This window comes from Diaporthe batatas (assembly GCF_019321695.1).
Source record: "Diaporthe batatas strain CRI 302-4 chromosome Unknown Contig00008, whole genome shotgun sequence".
NCBI lineage: Eukaryota > Fungi > Ascomycota > Sordariomycetes > Diaporthales > Diaporthaceae > Diaporthe > Diaporthe batatas.
The window spans coordinates 163,731-181,584 of NW_025408555.1; the positions used below are offsets into that span (position 1 = coordinate 163,731).

Below are 17,854 nucleotides of genomic sequence, written 5' to 3' on the forward strand. Positions count from 1 at the left end.
CCTTATGCAATTGGAAGCTACAAGCCAGGTAAGCAAGCTACTCCGTAGTCCGTACATGCCGTACTGTGCACATGCGAGCTCCATCGTCAACAGCACCGCACACGCAGGACACGGCAACTGCCATATCATCACGCCGGTCCTGGGGTTTGACGTTGGATCTCGACTCTATGGATCCCTGAACAACAAAAGTGACTCCGCTGGGCAATTGATGGGCTTGTAGGCGTCTGAGGGGACACCTGCTGCCAGAACCACTCTCGCCACCGAACACCGGGGGGCCCCTGAACGCCCGCCCGAGGCTGCCAGAGCCAGACAAGATGTCGCGGCTTCTATGTGAGTTGCTTCCCATCCTGCCTTCTGGCTGTCGGGGTTCTTCATTTTCCATGGCCTCGTGGCTGACAGCTCTGCCGCAGCCGGCGCCCTGCGCCTCCGACGCGACCCTCGCCTGCTGAAGCTACCGCCTTACATCTCCCTGCTCTGCGTCGTCGTAGGCGTCGTGTGGCTTCTTATGCTCCCGCAGAACGACTACTCACGGCGAACCTACATCTCCGAGAATGCGCTGCTTCCCGGACAGGTGCACACCTACTTTGGCGGCAGCGACCAGAACGTCTTCAGGGCCTACAAGCACGAGGTGGACGCGCTCGTGGGGCGGAGCAACATCGAGGTCAACGACGGGCTGGAGGGCATCTTCAAGGCGGTCGGGCTCAAGGTCGGGCGGCAAAACTTCACATACTCGAGCTCGGGCAACACGTATGCCGGCGAGAACGTCTACGCCATCCTGCAGGCGCCGCGCGGCGACGCCACCGAGGCCATCGTGCTGGTGGCCGCCTGGGAGAACGCCCGGGGCGAGCTCAACAGGCGGGGCGTCGCGCTGCTGCTGACGCTGGCGCGGTACTTCCGGCGGTGGTCGCTGTGGTCCAAGGACATCATCCTGGTGGTGCCGCCCGACAGCCTGGCCGGCCCCCAGGCGTGGGTGGACGCCTACCACGACGCCCACGACACGCGGCGCATCGACCCGCTGCCCATGAAGTCCGGCGCCCTGCAGGGGGCCATCGCGCTCGACTACACGCAGGAGGAGCGCTTCCACTCGGTGCACGTCGTCTACGACGGCATCAACGGGCAGCTGCCCAACCTCGACCTCATCAACAGCGTCGTCAACATCGCCGGCGGCCAGATGGGCATCGGCGTGTCCATCCAGGAGATGTGGTCGCACAGCGACTCGTACGACGACAGGCTGCGCACCATGCTGCGCGGCATGATGAAGCAGGGGCTCGGCATGGCCTCGGGCCCCCACAGCTGCTTCATCCCATACCACGTCGACGCCGTCACCCTCCGGCCCTACGGCGAGGGCTGGCAGGACGAGATGGCCATGGGCCGCGTCGTCGAGGGCACCTTCCGCTCCCTCAACAACCTGCTCGAGCACCTGCACCAGAGCTTCTTCTTCTACCTGCTCATGCACAAGGACCGCTTCGTCAGCATCGGCACCTACCTGCCGAGCGCCATGCTGGTCGCCGCCAACTTCACCATCATCTCGATCGCGCTGTGGGTGAAGAGCGGGCAGGCCGGGGACGTTGAGAAGCCAGCCAAGACGGCCGAAAAGGAGAAGGACCCAACAGACGAGAAAGGGCCGGTCGTTGCTATCCTGACGCCGGCTAATGAGAGGGACCTGTTGCTTCCCCTGGCCCTTGTCGCCGGGTGTCAGTTCCTGGGGGTCGTGCCATTCTACATATTCAACAATCTGCCACAGGGCGTAAGTCTGGCCCCGTTTCTGTGCGGACCCAGACGCGATGAAAACTGACAGCTCCCAGATGCACACTCCGGTCTTCATCCTCTTCACCATCCTCAACGCCGCCCTCCCGCACCTCGCCTCCCACCTGCTAACCGCCAGGTTCCGCCCGACAGCACAGCAGTACGCGCTGATGCAGTCCTTCTCCCTCCTGCTGCTGGGCATGTTCCTGTCCACGCTCGCGACCCTCAACTTCTCCCTGTCGCTGATGGTAGGCCTCCTCTCCGTGCCGCTGTCGTTCGTGCGGCCGCGGCCCTCGTCCCCGCTCGCGAGGTGGGGCTCGGCGCTGCTCCTGCACCTGCTGGCGCCCACGGCTGTCCTGGCGCTGTGGAGCGCCTACTGGTCGGCGTGGTCCGGGCTGGGCGAGGTCCTGCGCGAGGCCGCCTTCGGGTGGCATGTGTGGAGCATGTACACGAGTGTTGTGGTCTGGGGCGTCTGGTGGCCTGCCTGGCTTGTCGGTGCTGTGGCTGTGCTGGGGCGTCCGGGGACGGCGGGCGGAGAGGAGAAGAAGGCCGCGGAGTGAGTGCTTTCTCTGCTCCCGGGCCATCGTCGGACGCCTCAAAGGGGGCCTGTGTGTTTCTTTACCAAATGTGTCATAGATCTCAAATGGATGTGTTACATGCAGGCTAGACTGCCACTCTCGCCAGTCTTGTGCTTCCGAGTGATCTCGTGTCACGGTGGCATCGGTGACGCTCAATGTGCTGGTGGCTTCAGTGTGATCGCAGTGGTAGGATGGTTCTGGCCAGGTTTTCGAGGCTATCCGCTTGGCCCACAGCATCGTCTCCCCTAGCAGTGTTCAAAACGTCCACAGGCAGAGCCTCTTGTCGTAGAAACTAGTCGACACGCACACGATCTTGCTCCCCTCGTCCGCGTCCTCGCCAAAAAAACCCCGGCCGTCGACCCACGCATAGTCGCTCCCATAGTTCATGCTCTCGTGCTCCTCAAAGCGCCAGAGCACCTTTATGTCGCTGACGGCCCCCAGGGAGCCCTCGAGGCGGACGACCCGCGCCCCGGCGTGCATGCACGACACCAGCAGCGTGACGGACCAGGGATCGGCACCATACCCGCTGAGCTCCTCGATGACCTTGAGCCGCCACACGCCGCCGCCGAGGTTGACGCGCCTCAGCAGCCTGTTGGGCGGCGGCATCATGCCGCCGGCCCTGTATGGAGGGAGGATCCCCCACACGGACAGGTGGTCGCTGTAGCTGCCCGTCACGACGACGCCGGACCCGTCCGGGGTGGCCAGGCGCAGCGGCAGGATGGCCGTCACACCTGCGTCGTGGCGGATGCCCTTGTTGTTGCGGGGCGGGATGCAGGTCTCCCCGGAGTCGGAGTCAATGTCCGAGGACGCGGCAGGTTCTGGGTCCGAGTTCGAGGCTCCCTTGCCGTCAGGGCGCGTGGCGTGTGTCTTGAGCAGCATCTTGAAGTCGTCGCCGCCCGAGTACACGGTCGACAGCGTCTCCTCCGAGCCGGGGTCGCGGTGTGAGAGCGGCGAGAAGGCGGCGCACCAGGCTTCGGCGTCGTGGCTGAGCAGGGTGCGAAGCCTCGTGATATCCTCGTAGTTGTCTTGGACACGGGCGAGGATCACTTTTCCGGTGGATGTGGTGACGGCCATGAGGCCTGGTGTCTCGGGGTGCCATGTGAAATAGGTGAACGAGTCGTCCCCGGACAGCCCCGGGATCCTCAAGACGCTCAGAGCCTGGAGACACCGATCCCCGGGGCTCAGTCTGAAGAAGGATATGGTTCCAGTGCTGGAGACGGCGGCGCAGATATCTGCCCGGTCTGCCTGTGGCGCAAAGTGCAGGTCAAAGACGGCAGACGGTTGAGGAATTGTTTCTTTGATTTGCCTGCATAATTTGTCAGCGTCAATGCCCTGTATCGTTCTCAAGCCGCTGAGAGACCCACGCCTGCCCATCCTTGAGCTCAAACACGAGGATGCTCCCCGACTTGCTCTGGGCCTGCCTTGCCTCGACCTCGACCTCGACCTCGACCCCGTCTTCGTCCGTCTCTGTCTCTTTCGACTCTGCCTCGCTTGTCTCTAGGTAGTATGTACCAACCAGAAAAAGGGAGGGGTATCGAGGGCAGAACTCGATGCAGCTAGGTGGCAGATCCAGGATCATCGACTGGAAGGACTTGATCTCGTCACCATCTTCAGCCATTGTGCCGGCAGCCAAGCTGGCTTGCAGGCAATTGAATTCTCAGCCGGATTCCGCAGAGCCAAACAAACCAACGCACCGTATCTTGCTCGCTCCCGACGAGGACTCGATGTGGCTCAGGTTGAAGAAAATGCCGGGGTGGTGTTTCCATATGCAAGGGTTCCAGTTCCAGGGGTTTGTCGACATTGACTTCACCAGGGCAGCGGCAACCCTTGCTCGGTGACGTGCCTGCAGCCCACGTCGACACGCGCCTGTTCTTTCGAAGCTCGTCTTTCGTTGTCTGCCAGTTGTCACATTTGTTCTGTTATCCCGTTGGGTCTATCTAAGGCGTTGGACATCAATTTTCATTGCTGCAGGCAGGATGGACTCAGACTCAGACTCGGACTTTTATGGTAAGTACTGTAGTCCGTCAGCCCGTTTGTTCCACTCACACCGTCTCACCCGCCGCACCACTAACACTGACAACAGGAGACGACGACCAAGTGGCCGCCCTCGAGTCCAGAGCTGATGATTTCGACGTCAGGGCCTATTGGCGCCAGATTGAGCACTATGACACGGTGCACCCAGGCCGTAGAAAGGGCGAGCCGTCCCCGACGCCGTCCTCCGCAGCCATGACGCCCGCAGCAGCCAAACCGCCCAAGCTGCACAACCCCTACGAGGGCCAGGTCTGCGCCAAGCAGCTCGGCGAGACCATGTCCGACTTCCTGGCACGCCTGCCGCCGGCCACGACGGACGTGACCCTCAGCATCCCGTGGATCTACGTCGCCAACCCCTTCATCCCGCGCGAGGGCGGCGGCGTCGAGGAGGCACCCGTCGAGCCCGGCGCACAGCTGAGCACCTTCATCGAGGGCGGCGGCGAGCGGCTGCAGCTGTTTGGGGACTTCCTGCGGACGGTGGACGAGAAGAAGAGGGCCGCCGGGGCCGGGCGCCTGAGCACGGCAATGAGCAGGCAGGCCGCGGCGGAGAGGGAGGGGTGCGTGAATGATATCTTGATGCTGGCGAGGGTGATGAAGGTTCGGACGGGCAAGGCAAGTTGGCGCCCCATTCCATCCCTGCGCCTCCTCACTCACCACCCGGCGTGAAAGCCCAGACTGCTGACCCACGACCGCAGTGGATGCTCTTTGTCGAGCCGAACTCCGTCAACGAGGTCTGGGCGAGCGTGGCACAGGCGACGGCGCGCAACGAGCTCGGGATCGCGGCCAAAGTCGCCCCGCGCGAGGAGCGAGGTTCGGCCAGGGAGCGCCTGGTGTGCATCTACACGCACGACTTCCGCGACAAGGACGACATCGCCCGCGTGCTGCACCGCCTGCGGCAGCTGGAGCTCGTGCGGGACCGCGCGGGTGGGAAGCCCATCTACTACAAGGCCGGTGGGTGCACTTTCCCTATTTCTCTCTCATCTTCCGCTCCGAACTGTGCCCATGAGATCGCACAGGGGTGGGTTGTTGACTGACTGCCACACAGATGCGTTCACGTACCTGGGTATCGGCTCCGGGAACCCCTGGGGGCTGAGGGCGTCGCTTTATAGCTCGAGGGACATCTTTGCACACCTCAGGGAGAAGGAGGGCAAGACGCCGACCAAGAAGGAGGCAGTGGTCGAAGCCAACGAGGACGGAGAGGAGGGCTGGGAGTTTTGATGTGTGCTCTTGAGCGATCTGTTCGTTGTTGTTGTTTCGAGCTGTATGATACCCTTGCTGTAATCTTGCGTGGTGTCCCTGGTAGGCCAAAAACTGGTGTCCATCTTGGCGGATAATTGAGAGACTGGAACTTCCTGCAGACCCCGCCGTCATTGCGCCGGAACAAACTGTGCTATATCTCATATCTCCAAATTGGAGTGGGTATACGTAACGCATAGTACATGTCGCGTGTAAACATCTACAGGCCCCCGAGGGGCCGACGCCGAACTGCCCATGTCTAAATCCTCACGTACGCCTCCCGTGTCTAGAGTACCCTACATGCAAATACAGATAAAGGAACGCCGCAAGCTAAAGAATCTCCAGAGCCCGGCCCGACTAATCCTCCTCTTCAAACACCTGGACCCTCTCCGCATACTGCGAGATGTTGCTCACGACGTAGTTGTTGATGGTGTTGCCCTTGCCGGCGGCCACGCGCAGTATCATCTCGTTCAGCGTCGCCCTGCCGAGTATGTCGACGTGGTCGGCCGTGTTGGGCCCGCCCCGCGGGCTGAACCTGTCGGGCTCGTGGGGCATCTCGACGACGGTGACCTTGACCCCGGCGGGGTTGTACCGCTTCATGTGCCAGCCCTTGTTGCACATGAAGCCGGAGCTCAGCAGGTTCACCGTCCCATCGCCCTCGCCCATAATGACGCCGTGGTCGACGACCCCGTAGATGAGCCCCGTGTCGATGGTGATGTTGAGGCTCGACGGCGCCTCTGGGGTCCGGTAGTAATAGGCCCGCTCGGTGGGCTTCCCGACGCCGTAGAAGCAGTAGACCCGCATGCTCGGGGCGAGCGGCAGGCGCGTCTCCAGCGGGTTGATCCACTTGCGGGGGTCGTGCTCGTTCTCCTCGACCTCCTTGGTGGTGCGCGCGATGCCGTGCGAGTAGCTGCTCTCGATCTGGTCCCGGTACCAGCCCTCGGCCGAGTTCACGAGGTAGTCCATCGTGCCGGCGACCGTCATGTTCTTCTCGGGGACGGTCCAGTTGACGCCCTGGCGGAAGTTCAGAAAGGAGCCGTACGAGTGCTCCTGGCCCGGCAGGTCGTCTGGGGCGCCGGACAGGTTGCCCCAGACCGCGTCGCCCCCGATCGGCAGCATGGAGGAGATGCCCGGCATCGCGCGGAACATCTCCGCCCTCTCCTCCCTGCTCAGGAATTTCTCCAGGCCGTACACAGCGAAGGCGTTCTCCAGCAGTTGCAGTCAGTATCTTTTGGGCGGGCCGGGTACCGTTGTACGAGGGGACTCACAAGCTGGGCCGTGTCTTTCATCTCACCAGAGAGCACGGCCGGTATGTCCTTGACGGCCCCCAGCATGCAGCCGCTGACGTTGATCCAGGCCTCGACGTGATCCTCTACCCAGGAGTCGCCACCGCGGCCGCCCTGCTCGGAGGCGACCCAGTGGAAGAAGTAGAAGAGGACCTGGCTCCCCATGCTGTGGGACACGAGCACGACCTTGCGGTTCATGCCCAGCTTCGCGGCCTCGACGTGGAGCTTGAGGCGCGTGAAGTACTGGTCCCTCACCTCGAGGTTCTGGTACGACAGGCGCCAGTCGTAGGCGGCGGTGAAGGAGTTGGTGGGGTCGTAGCCCAGCGAGGCGAGGTTCTCGTAGATCTTGCTCCAGATCCAGTAGCCGGTGATGAAGAAGTCGGTGGCGTCGAAGCCCTGGGCGGCGCGCAGCTTGATGTTGGGGGGGTCCAGCCCCGTCTTCTTGTCCAGCATGATGTGCTTCTTCCAGTTGTCCTTCTCCATCACCAGCGCCCTCATCATGGTCCAGGACCCCCACAGGCGCTTCCGGAAGTAGGGGCGCGAGGCATTAGCAGTGCCCCAGGACTCGAGCCCGGTGGAGATGACGCCAGGGATCATGATCATGGAGTGGTGGGCCTCCAGGCCCTCTGACCGCACCTTCATGCCGACGGAGAAGGCGTCGTACGAGTCGGCCAGGTCGCGCTCTCCTTTCTATCCCACGAGACGGAACACGGGTCAGGCAGGAGCCCCAAGGGGAGAGGGGGGCTGAGAAACATACCACCAGGTCGCGCACATCCTTGACCAGGCCTGCAGGCAGGACATCGAACAGGCTGTCGACGCTGAGGTCGCCGATCTCTGGGAAATCGATCAGGTCGTTGCTCTTGGCGAAGAAGCCGGCAGCAATGAGGCCGAAGAGGCTGCCGAGCAGGAAGATGGCGCCGGTCCTCCTCTTGCGGGACTTCTGGCTGTGGTGGACGACCTTGACCTTGTCGCCGGGGCGGATGGGGCTGTCGTCGCGGGCCGGGGTGACGGAGACTGGGGACTCGGCCTCGGCCTCGGGTGGAGTGCCGTCGCCTCTGAGGGCGACCCTGCGACGCAGTTCCGATGCCATGGCTTCGGCTATGGTGTGCCGGGCGGCTGGATCTCTGGTCGAGAAGCGAGGGGCGGGCTGTGCTGTGCTGTGCTGTGCTCTGATGTGCGGGTCCCCTGAGCTGCTGCCCAGTGGGTGTGTTGGAGCTGGCGTCAGCCCTGTCTCGGGGGCTTTCCTGGGTCCTCAGCAGTCCAAGGGGCAATGTGTGCAATCTATTATATGGCGTTTCCTGGCCGCTGTCCTCTTCTTCTGTCCGCGCGTTGTTTAAGTTTTTGGCGACCCGGGATCGACGTCATGGGTGCTTGCCGCACGGTAGCGGCGTCGGAGGCCAGCCTCGGGGCCGGGTAGCTCTCTGGCTGGCTCTCTGGCTGGGCTGGTCAGGCCTGGTCTGGTCTGTCGGTTGGCTGAGGAAGGAGGCAGGCCCCCCGTCTGCCGTCCTGCCTACCCCCTTTTGGTCCCCAACCCCTGTCTCGTCTCACACTGGCAGACAGGCCTGCCAGGACTGCACGCGATCAGGCGGTTCAGACTCGAAGCATGTGAAAGCTCACATAGCCTGGCCTACCTGGTCCATCAGCTGCTCAAGCTGACCGAAACGGCCTCTCACACACTCACTATTGGCCTGAATCGGCCTGGGTGAAATTTTCCTCTCTGTCCCTCTCGCTCTATTCTCCTCCCAGCGGCTTCACCTTCCGAGAGCCAGTGAGCAAGGACCGTCAGCCTCCGCACCTGGCACCGGCCATCATTAGCGTAACGGTTTCCAGAGCTGGCCCGAGTCGGGTGACGCTGCGGCCACTTCTCGCCATCCGCAATCCTCTGACGGCACACCCGCTCTCGCCCACTTCACACCCGCCAACCGGCACACGGGGCAGCCACGTCTTCCCACTGCCTCCCTTTCCTGCACAATGGTCCTTTGGAGGCACGTCTCGGTGCTGCGCTTATGATTTCGCTCTTCTCCTTCTACCTGCTGTCTTCTCTTGTAATCATTCTTGTGCCGGCCCTCAAGAGCATCTCGTCCTCCCCCAAGCCCACCACCATGGGCCTCCCCTCCGAGCTCAAGTACATCCAGTACGCCCACCGCCTCGAGGCCCAGTATCTGCCCTCCATACGCGCCCTCATATCAAAGGACCTGAGCGAGCCCTACAGCATCTATGTCTACCGCTATTTCTTGTACCAATGGGGCCACCTCTGCTTCATGGTAAGGAATACAATACACACGACTACTGCCTCCCCTTCCTTTCTTCCCCCGCGGCTCGCGCCCGACCTGCCCACACACACCAGCGCTGACCCCACGACCAGGCGCTCAACCCAGAGGACTCGTCCCTCGTGGGCGTGATAGTCTGCAAGCTGGAAACACACTCGTCACACTCGCCGCCCACGCGCCGGGGCTACATAGCCATGCTGGCCGTCTCGTCCACCTTCCGCGGCCAGGGCGTGGCCACCGCGCTCGTCAAGAAGGCCATCGACGCCATGGCTGAGCGCAATGCCGACGAGGTCGTCCTCGAGACCGAGGAGACAAACACCCCCGCCATGCGCCTGTACGAGCGCCTGGGCTTCCTCCGCTCCAAGAAGCTGCACAGGTACTACCTCAACGGCAACAGCGCCTACCGGCTCGTGCTGCTGCTCAAGAGCGTCGACCCGGACTCGGCCACCGACTTTGCCCTGGACGAGAGCGAGAGGCAGCAGGGATAGGGCCCTGCCGTCTCCAACCCACAGCCCATCAGCCTGAGTGGTCGCGGGTCGGGCCAGGATGCGGGGATGCCCACGGCCCCCACGCCGCTCGGCCAGTACACGACGCCCGTCGTCCTTGGGAGGCGCCTGATGGACGCCGGGGGCCGTATTGCCATGCTTCGCACAGCTGCGTCGATGCTGCCCCTCCTCAAATGGCTGGAACTGGAAGACAAGCCAGAGTATCGGCGCCAGAGGGAGCTGGGGCAGAGCACAGCCGCCGCCGTGGACGGAGCAAGCACCGGCACGGCTGAGCCGAGGGCCGCCAAGGGTCCATTGTGTGGAGGTCTCCCACGAGGCATGCACGGGGGCCATCAACCGGAGGTGGAGGACATGCGGACGGCATTGGATCGGGGGTGAGTCGGAGGGGATCCCATCCCAGCAGGGGTTGCACCAGCTCGGCGTTTTGGTACCGAATATCACATTCTGCTTACGGGAGAGGCATCAGGGTGCATTCAGGCGGCGAACTGGCTTGTGGGACTGACTGGCTACCTATGCATCTGTACACTAAACAAGGCATTATTCTACAGCTGACAAGCTTTGCCACCGTGCCTGTCACTCTCGGGGTCTATCGCCGGGTTGTCTTGGCTGACGGGAGCGCAAGGCAGCGGGTTAGGCTGGTTGGTCGGCTGACAAGAGCTCAAAGGACCCCTTTGAGTCAACCTTGTTGCTGATCGTCCAATGTACTATAGTACACTGCAGACAGCGCAGTGCTCCGTAATAGACCGGCCTGCCCTTTCTATCCGTAGTGCAGTGTGCAGTGTAATGTATTCATGTAGGGGTCGCGGAGGACGGAGGACGGAGGACGGAGGACGGCATAATGAACACCCCCCAAGACCACTCCCCTCGAGGGATAGTCTGTTTCGGAATGCCATCAAGTAAAATAGACCAGCAGTCGGACTGACTGCCAAGTGGCCAGCACACGAGATGGACTGTCGACGGCAGAGCTTGGCCACACATACTCAAAACGGCTGCCAAACCGGGATTGCGTCGCGGCGGGGTCCGTACTGTGTGTACTGCTATGCGCAGTACTATGCGACGAGTCGACGACTCCTTTTCCCCACACTTGGCTCCTGCCCACTCTGCCTCTGCCACTGTGTGCCCCCCACCGACTGACTGGGACTCGCTCCTCTCAGGTGGGCCACGCGCCGCACCCGCCTGCAGGTGCGGTCAGGCTGGGCTAAATTGAATCTCCAACTTTGTTCGTATCTGGGTTCAGTCAGGTCTGTGTGTGTGGCTTGTCGCTCTTCTGTCTCGTCTGCACGTCTGCACACACCCGACCAACCGACCTCGGGATGCTACCAGATCCCTGAACCAGACACCTCCCCAAACCACGTCGAACCTGGGCGCTTCCTTGCACTGCAACTTGGTTACCCGCCCGCCATTTTCCTTTCTTCTTTGTAACTGTGCAATTACGACAACGCGCCCGCCATCGTGCGACCCGGCTGCTTCGTGATGATAGTGCGAAAGCTTGCGGTTTTCTACCTTCACCATGGCGGACATTGAAGTGTCCGTGGAGTCAGAGGAGCAGTTCTGGGATGGTCAGTCCACACCACGAACGCCATGGCAACCCCCCAGGCGAGGAAGCGCTTGACGGCTAATCACTCCCGACGGGTTTGTGTGCAGAACTCCGAGAGATCGTGTCCGTGGCACAATGCGGCTCGCACGAGACCATCGACGACTCCCTGCGGTCCTGGCTGTACCTCGTCTCGACCTGCCGGGACTCGTTCCTGCACAGCGAGGACGACGTCGCCAGCTGCTCCCAGATGCTCATCGACAGCCAGATCTTCTGCGGCAACCAGGACTACGTCCGCACCCAGATCATGCACAGCCTGCTCCAGGAGGACGACCCCAGCGCCCTCAACGCCATCGCCAACTTCCTGCTGCTCGACGGCCGCTCCGACGAGGCCACCTTCAAGTCCATGATAGACGGCGGCTGCTTCCCGAGGCTGGTCGAGCTGATCAAGAGCCGCAGGGACGACGACAGGAGGCTGCACCGCCTGCTGCTCGAGCTCATGTACGAGATGGCGCGCATCGAGCGCCTGCGCCTCGACGACCTGCTGTGCGTCGACGACGACTTTGTCATATACATGTTCCAGCTGATCGAGGGCCTCTCCGACGACGTCAACGACCCCTACCACTACCCCATCATACGGGTGCTGCTGGTCATGAACGAGCAGTACATGGTGGCCGCTACCACCGCCGCCGTCGACTCCGCCACGCCGGCCGTGCCCGTCACGAACCGCGTCATCAAGATCCTCAGCCTCGACGGCCCCAGCTTCCGGACCTTTGGCGAGAACATCATCCTCCTGCTCAACAGGGAGACCGAGACGTCGCTGCAGCTGCTGATCCTGAAGCTGCTCTACCTCCTCTTCACCACCAGGGGCACCTACGAGTACTTCTACACCAACGACCTGCGCGTGCTCCTCGACGTCATCATCCGCAACCTCCTCGACCTGCCGGACGAGTCCATGTCCCTGCGCCACACCTACCTGCGCGTGCTGTACCCCCTGCTGGCGCACACCCAGCTGAGCCACCCGCCCCACTACAAGCGCGAGGAGATCCTCAAGGTCCTGTCCATCCTCAGCGGCGAGGGCAACGTCCACTTCGCCCCCGCCGACGAGACCACCCTGCGCCTGGTCGACCGTGTCTCCAAGGTGAGGTGGCTGGGCGAGAGCGGCACCGGCCCCGAGGTCGGCGAGGTCGCCCGCAAGCTCCTCGGAATCAGCCTGTCAGACTCCCAGACGCAGAGCAACGTCAGCGTCGTCGACGTCGCAGCAGTCATGGAGAAGCCGGGCGTCAAGACCCCGAGCCGGAGCAGGGCCGCCGCGGACGACGCCAAGGATGCCGCTGCTGCCGCCGCTGCTGCTGCCGCTGCGGCGGCTGAGGGGGCAGGGGCAGAGGGGCCCAAGAGCGAGGAAGAGCTGGCGCCGAAACCCAAGAAAGTCCTGCCCGCTGTCCCGAGGCACAGGCACGGAAAGCCTACCACGCCCGCCGTGCCCGAGGTGCTCCTCAACGGCAGCGGCAACGCCAGTAACAAATCCAACAGCACCAGCCCTGCCAACGGCATCGGCATCGGCAACGGCAACGGCAACGGCAACGGTGGCGCGCCGGCGAAGAAGCTACCGCCCAAGACGCCGCCTCCGCGCAGGACCAGGCTGAGGGCCGCCGAGGCGCCACCCCCGACCCCGGCAGCGCCCTCCGCGCAGGCATCATAACGAAACGAAAGAATTTCTCTGTTCTTTGTGGCGATCTGACGAGACACCTCTTTTCTCAGGAATGATCCGATATCTCAAGACAGATGGGGCGCGCTCGCGCGGGTCAGCGGCGGGCGCGTAGTAATGACATTCCAGCCGCCAGTGTTTCTATTTTATTCCTTCCAATACCACGGCATAGCATCAGGGAAACGGCGCAAACATAGCTTCGGAAAGGGGCCGGTTGTTTTTGTTATTCCCTTCTTTTTTTGAAGCTCCTTTGTTGTTTTTCTGTAGCCTCTCCATTCTCTGTCTTCCCACACCAATCGAGGGATCCATTGAGCCGGATACGAAGAAGAACGACAGAGGAGAGGTGGGTGGGCGGGCGGGCGAGCGGACGGGTCAGGACACGGGCTAGTGCGTGGGAGGACACGCGATAACTTCTAGGTTTAATGAGGAATAGGACATAGGGTCAATATATGCGGCGAGCAGTGAGCCAAGAAGCCCCGTCAAAGTGATGCTGTTCTAGCATTCACTGGTGATCGTTCCGTGATGCCAGATCCGCATCTTACGACGGGCCATGAAGCATGCTCGGTCGCTGATGCGTGCACACCTGAAACAAGACCATCAGCCCGGCAATCCGCGAACGGTTAACGATAGACATTCTTTTATATTCATATAAAACTTTCGACAGTAACCCAAAGTTGAGCAAGCTATGCGCACGTAGTTGCAGATGGGGCGAGGGAAGCGAGGGAGAGGAAGAGAAGCGCAGAGGAGGAAAAGAGCAAGAACAAGCACGGGTATTTAGACAACTCCAGAATATAAAAACGCTCGATCCCATCGATCCTTGGGCACAATTCCGCCCATGACCATCCAACAGTGTTCCAAACTCCACCGATCCATATTTTGTAGTCTAGTTCGCATATGCCCTTGGGTATTCGCCCGGGATGTGGAGGTTCGAGATGGTCGGCACGGTGACCTCGCTGCTGAGAGTGGCATCGCTCTCGGTTCTCTCGCTCAGGGCCGGTCGGTTGAGGTAATCCATCGTGTTGCTCGCCGGTTCCGCCGGCACGGGTGCGACTGACGTGTGCGGGAGCTCCTTCAAGTTGAAGTACTGAGGCTCATGCGCTGAGATGGCCTGGTCACTGTTCAGGGTGCCATCCATATAGACACCCGAGTTATTGATTCCGCCGCTCTGATCATGGGCCTGATGAGTCGTCCTGTCGGCAACAACTGGGATAGCAGCAGCCTCCACGGGCCCTCCCCCCAGCCAGTTGGCCTCGTGGCTGCTCTTCCTCCGCATCCTCAGGGCTTCAGCCTGAGTGTCGCTGTCCTGCGCGTGTCGGGCGGCGTGGGTGCCTGGCTGATGGCCGTAGAGCACATGGCCGTCCTGGTGGTGTAGCGACTCGTTTGTGTACGGGTTGACGCCGTCCTCTCGAGCCTCTTGGCTTGCCTCGGCAGCACGAGCGTGGGTTTGTTCGATCGGGGCGTGGGCGGTACTGCCATACCCATATCCTGGCTCTGCGGGTGGCCCCGTCGAGGAGGGGTAATGCTGTCCAAAGCTGCTCCCGGGAAGGGCCCCCGCCGCAGCTACGATATCCCGGTCGTGGTCCCTAGGTTGTTGCTGCCTATCGTGGAAGCCCTGCGAGCTTGAGCTAGAGGGCGAGAGGGGAGCCTGTAAGCCTCGTTGTGCGTTGACCTGGAGATCTGACGGAAATCGCCCACCTGGAGACGGACGTCTCGGCACGTCTTGCTGGTGCCCTGAGCCTGGCTGGCCGAGGGCCGCTGCGGAGTTGTGTGCCGAGTACGGCTCCTCGTCGTCCTCGTCAACGACGCCGTCGCTGGAGACCGACCGTCGCGACGAGGACCGGCTGAAGCTTCTCGAGTGGCCGCGGACGAACTCGGACCGTTCCTGGGGGCTCTTCTCGGTGAGGGCCTTGATATCCTCGTACCAAGCCAGCATGGTGTCGAAGCTTTCGGCACGGAAGACCCACGAGTGACCCCTATGAACGCCGCCGGTCTGCCGGCCCTTGAGGATGAACTTGGGCGAGCTCCCACCGACCTGCGAGCGGGACCCCAGTTTCTGTTCCGGAAGGTACAGGGACATGACGGGAGACTGTCCCTTGTCCGCAGACTTGAACTCGTGCAGGTGAGTCGGAGAGAGAACATACCTGGGGTTGAAGGGTTAGCAGTGGCACACGGGAGCCGGGCGGGGGTCAACTTGCCAGCCGGCGCTGTAGCTCTTGAGGTATTTGGTCTTCCGTTCGAGCAGACCGGCTCTGATCTCCTGGCAGGCATAATGGTCCTTCCCAGGATAGTGTATCATCTGCGAGGATCGAATTGGTATGTTTGGATCCACGAACTGGTCGTCCTTCCTCACGAAGCTAACCCATTCGTGGTCCTTGGGCATGGCGATGGGTCCCACACGGAGCTCGTCGATGGCAGTCCATGCAGCCTCGGCTGATAGATTGGTCAATCATACACTGTGGGCGAACGTCTGCGTGGGCCAGATGAGGAGGGCCTCTTACCTTCTCGCTTCATGATGCCTGCGTAAGCATTGTAAGACTTTTGAATCTCCCCGACGACGATGGACTCGAGCTCGCGGCCAGAGTTCTCCAGGTTCAGATATGCCTATACCAAGTCAGCATCTGGGGCAGGGGCCGCATTCCGGATTTGCGCACCTGGTGCAAGTAGTTCTCCTCGTCGAGCTGCCTCTCAAGCTGCCTGTCGACGGCCAGGCGCAGGAGGTATGGGTCCTCCTTGCCGGTGGTCAAGGCAGAGTCGAGATCGGTCTTGCCGAGGACTTCCTGGAGGTTGCTGACGACGCGGGCTGTCGCGTCCATCTCCTTCTCCACCGAGTTCTTGAAGTCGCCCGAGAGGCCTTTGATCTCCTTTATCTTGAGTTGCAGGTCGCTCCTCAGCCCCGTCAGCGCCAGAATGACATCCTCCTCAATCTCGCGGGCCTTGTTCGCCTCGATGATGGCCTGCGAGTTGTAGTTTCGTAGGACCTGCACTGCGTCATCGAGCCCGCCAGAAGCCAAAAAGCCCGGCGGCATATGCACGTTGTTCAAGACATTCGCAAGCTTGACCAGCGATTTGGACTTTGCCTCGTAGTGGGTCTGGATCTCCTTGAAGTAGGTGATCAGATCCTTCAAGACCTTGCGCCATTCTGTGAGGAGCGACGGTCAGCTGGATGGTTCGGGATTGCTGGGTGCGACGGGCATGCACGTACCTTGGAAGCGGTTGGCAAGAGCTTCGGTGGGATTCCCGGTGGTGGGCACGGGACAGTGGAAGGCGCTGTGCAGCCCGTCGTCGTCGGGGTTGCTCTGCAGCGCCAGGCTCCTCACGCTGCCGGCCTTCATGCTCCTGCGGCTGCCGGACCTCCGCATGCTGCTGGCCCGGCGCAGCGAGGACCTCTTCTTGAGGGTGTTGTTCCGCGAGACCTGGACGCTGCTGTGGCCGTCCAGGCCGCCGCCGAGGCTGCCGGAGGTGGAGCCGGAGAAGGAGTTGGAGCGCTGGATGCTGCTCGCCATGGTGTTGTTGCGGCGGGGGATGGGTCCGTTGATGATGGAGCTCCCGCGCTGGCTAGCATCCCATTCCTCGGTGAACTTGGCGGCGCCGCCGAGTCTCGCAGGGGCGGGCGCGATGAGGTGGTCGATGTTTGCGTGGTGGTGCGAGTTGGCGAGGGTGTTGGCGAGGGTCTGGCCGTTGTCGTGGTGGTCGGGCAGCTGGGGATGGCGGTTGTGCGACGAGGAATAGGGGTCGAAGTGGTCCTGGGTCGATGACGAGGGTGCGGGCTCGTGGTAATATGTATGGTTCGCGTAGTCATAGGACAGCTTCGTGCCGTTGACAGCAGCGGCCGAGGCCGAGGACGGGATAGGGCCACTGGCATGCGGGGGTATGGCGGCCATTGTGAGGTGTCCGAGGCCCTGATGCCCCAGCGCGAAACAGAATGATGCTCGTTGACGTAGCTTGGTGGCCTGGTTGGTAGCTTGGTTTGGTAGCTTGGTAGCCCGCCTGTCCTGTCTGTCTCGTGCCGGCTGGCCGTGGCAGCGACTGGCCGTTTCTGGTACGCTGCTGCGCCCAGCGCCGCTGTGTCAGCCGCTCTGGCAGTCTGGCCAGTGCTAATATCCTTTCGGGGGCAAGGGGGGTGGTAGCACGTCGCACGGGCTGCTGTTGCGATGCAGCTGTACCCCGTATGGCAATTGGGTTTTGGATCTGGCGTTGTCGGTGATCTCGGCCGCTGGAGGAGGGGTATCGCTGCTGGAGCTGGAGCTGGAGCTGGAGCTGGAGGGTCGTAACGGAAGCGGCGAGGGAGGCCGCAGTTAATGAATCGTCCGCCTGCCTCTGGGCTGTGACGCAGGAGCACAAGGGAATGAACGGGATGGGTGTACTGGACACCCAACCCGGCTGCCCTGTCTACATTCGGTATCTGCAGCCCCGTGGCAGCCCAGGAAATGGCCAGATTAGATGGCACCACCGCAACAATCTTGGAAGGACCCTTGGCCAGCACCTGGGAGCCCAACACCCGCGCAGGGATCCAAAAACTCTCCGATCTTGACTTCTGGGGGAAGGCACTAAGTTACAGGACTGTTCCCAGGACGGGGGTCCCGACGCTACGGGCAACGGCCAGTTCTTAGCACCCAAGCACCTCAGCTCTGCAGCTCTGCAGCTCTGCAGCTCCACCCGGCACGCGCTGCACGCTCATCGACGGGTCAATGGCATGTGAAATGCTGGCGACAGCTGTGGGCGAGCAGCCCCTCCTGCCCCTTCGTCCCGGCCCCTCAACTCCCAGGCCCCCGTAGCCTTTTGCCTTGCCATCAACTACTGTATGATGCGTGCTGTGGCATCGAAAGAGTTGTAGAACAAAGTTTCGTCCCTTGCTGTCGATCGCTCCCTCTTGCGACCCCCGGGCCGACATTCAGTCAAGGGCATCGTTGTTTTGTGTACCGTGATATTCCAGATATCCCAGATAGGCGCTGGCGATGA

General features: G+C 62.0%; 7 protein-coding genes across 7 annotated transcripts; 4 read left to right on the top strand and 3 right to left on the bottom strand.

The window, feature by feature from the left end:
* Window positions 1-314: 314 nt before the first annotated feature.
* Window positions 315-2,306, top strand: KVR01_007506 (GPI-anchor transamidase subunit GAA1; the record flags this gene model as incomplete). Its single annotated transcript, XM_044781759.1, has 3 exons — window positions 315-330; window positions 411-1,747; window positions 1,806-2,306. The coding sequence occupies 3 exons, from the start codon at window positions 315-317 to the stop codon at window positions 2,304-2,306; spliced, it is 1,854 nt and encodes a 617-aa protein (XP_044643759.1).
* A 273-nt stretch (window positions 2,307-2,579) lies between these two features.
* KVR01_007238 (uncharacterized protein) lies at window positions 2,580-3,942 on the bottom strand (the record flags this gene model as incomplete). Its single annotated transcript, XM_044792824.1, has 2 exons — window positions 2,580-3,630; window positions 3,689-3,942. 2 exons carry the CDS (start codon window positions 3,940-3,942, stop codon window positions 2,580-2,582), a joined length of 1,305 nt encoding a protein of 434 aa, XP_044643491.1.
* Window positions 3,943-4,300: 358 nt separating this feature from the next.
* Window positions 4,301-5,573, top strand: KVR01_007111 (uncharacterized protein; the record flags this gene model as incomplete). The annotated part of the gene is made up of 4 exons (XM_044794453.1): window positions 4,301-4,331; window positions 4,408-4,967; window positions 5,051-5,306; window positions 5,401-5,573. 4 exons carry the CDS (start codon window positions 4,301-4,303, stop codon window positions 5,571-5,573), a joined length of 1,020 nt encoding a protein of 339 aa, XP_044643364.1.
* A 375-nt stretch (window positions 5,574-5,948) lies between these two features.
* Window positions 5,949-7,967, bottom strand: KVR01_007548 (phospholipid:diacylglycerol acyltransferase; the record flags this gene model as incomplete). The annotated part of the gene is made up of 3 exons (XM_044784296.1): window positions 5,949-6,797; window positions 6,860-7,567; window positions 7,635-7,967. 3 exons carry the CDS (start codon window positions 7,965-7,967, stop codon window positions 5,949-5,951), a joined length of 1,890 nt encoding a protein of 629 aa, XP_044643801.1.
* A 455-nt stretch (window positions 7,968-8,422) lies between these two features.
* KVR01_007391 (peptide alpha-N-acetyltransferase MAK3) lies at window positions 8,423-10,664 on the top strand. The gene is made up of 2 exons (XM_044783993.1): window positions 8,423-9,141; window positions 9,243-10,664. The coding sequence occupies exons 1-2, from the start codon at window positions 8,884-8,886 to the stop codon at window positions 9,633-9,635; spliced, it is 651 nt and encodes a 216-aa protein (XP_044643644.1). The 5' UTR covers window positions 8,423-8,883; the 3' UTR covers window positions 9,636-10,664.
* A 98-nt stretch (window positions 10,665-10,762) lies between these two features.
* Window positions 10,763-13,251, top strand: KVR01_007430 (uncharacterized protein). Its single transcript, XM_044785722.1, has 2 exons — window positions 10,763-11,212; window positions 11,298-13,251. The coding sequence occupies exons 1-2, from the start codon at window positions 11,164-11,166 to the stop codon at window positions 12,887-12,889; spliced, it is 1,641 nt and encodes a 546-aa protein (XP_044643683.1). The 5' UTR covers window positions 10,763-11,163; the 3' UTR covers window positions 12,890-13,251.
* A 15-nt stretch (window positions 13,252-13,266) lies between these two features.
* KVR01_007179 (uncharacterized protein) lies at window positions 13,267-17,677 on the bottom strand. The gene is made up of 5 exons (XM_044790507.1): window positions 16,098-17,677; window positions 15,547-16,034; window positions 15,394-15,496; window positions 15,091-15,325; window positions 13,267-15,036 (listed from the first exon to the last, which is right to left on the bottom strand). Exons 1-5 carry the CDS (start codon window positions 16,774-16,776, stop codon window positions 13,779-13,781), a joined length of 2,763 nt encoding a protein of 920 aa, XP_044643432.1. The 5' UTR covers window positions 16,777-17,677; the 3' UTR covers window positions 13,267-13,778.
* Window positions 17,678-17,854: the final 177 nt, after the last annotated feature.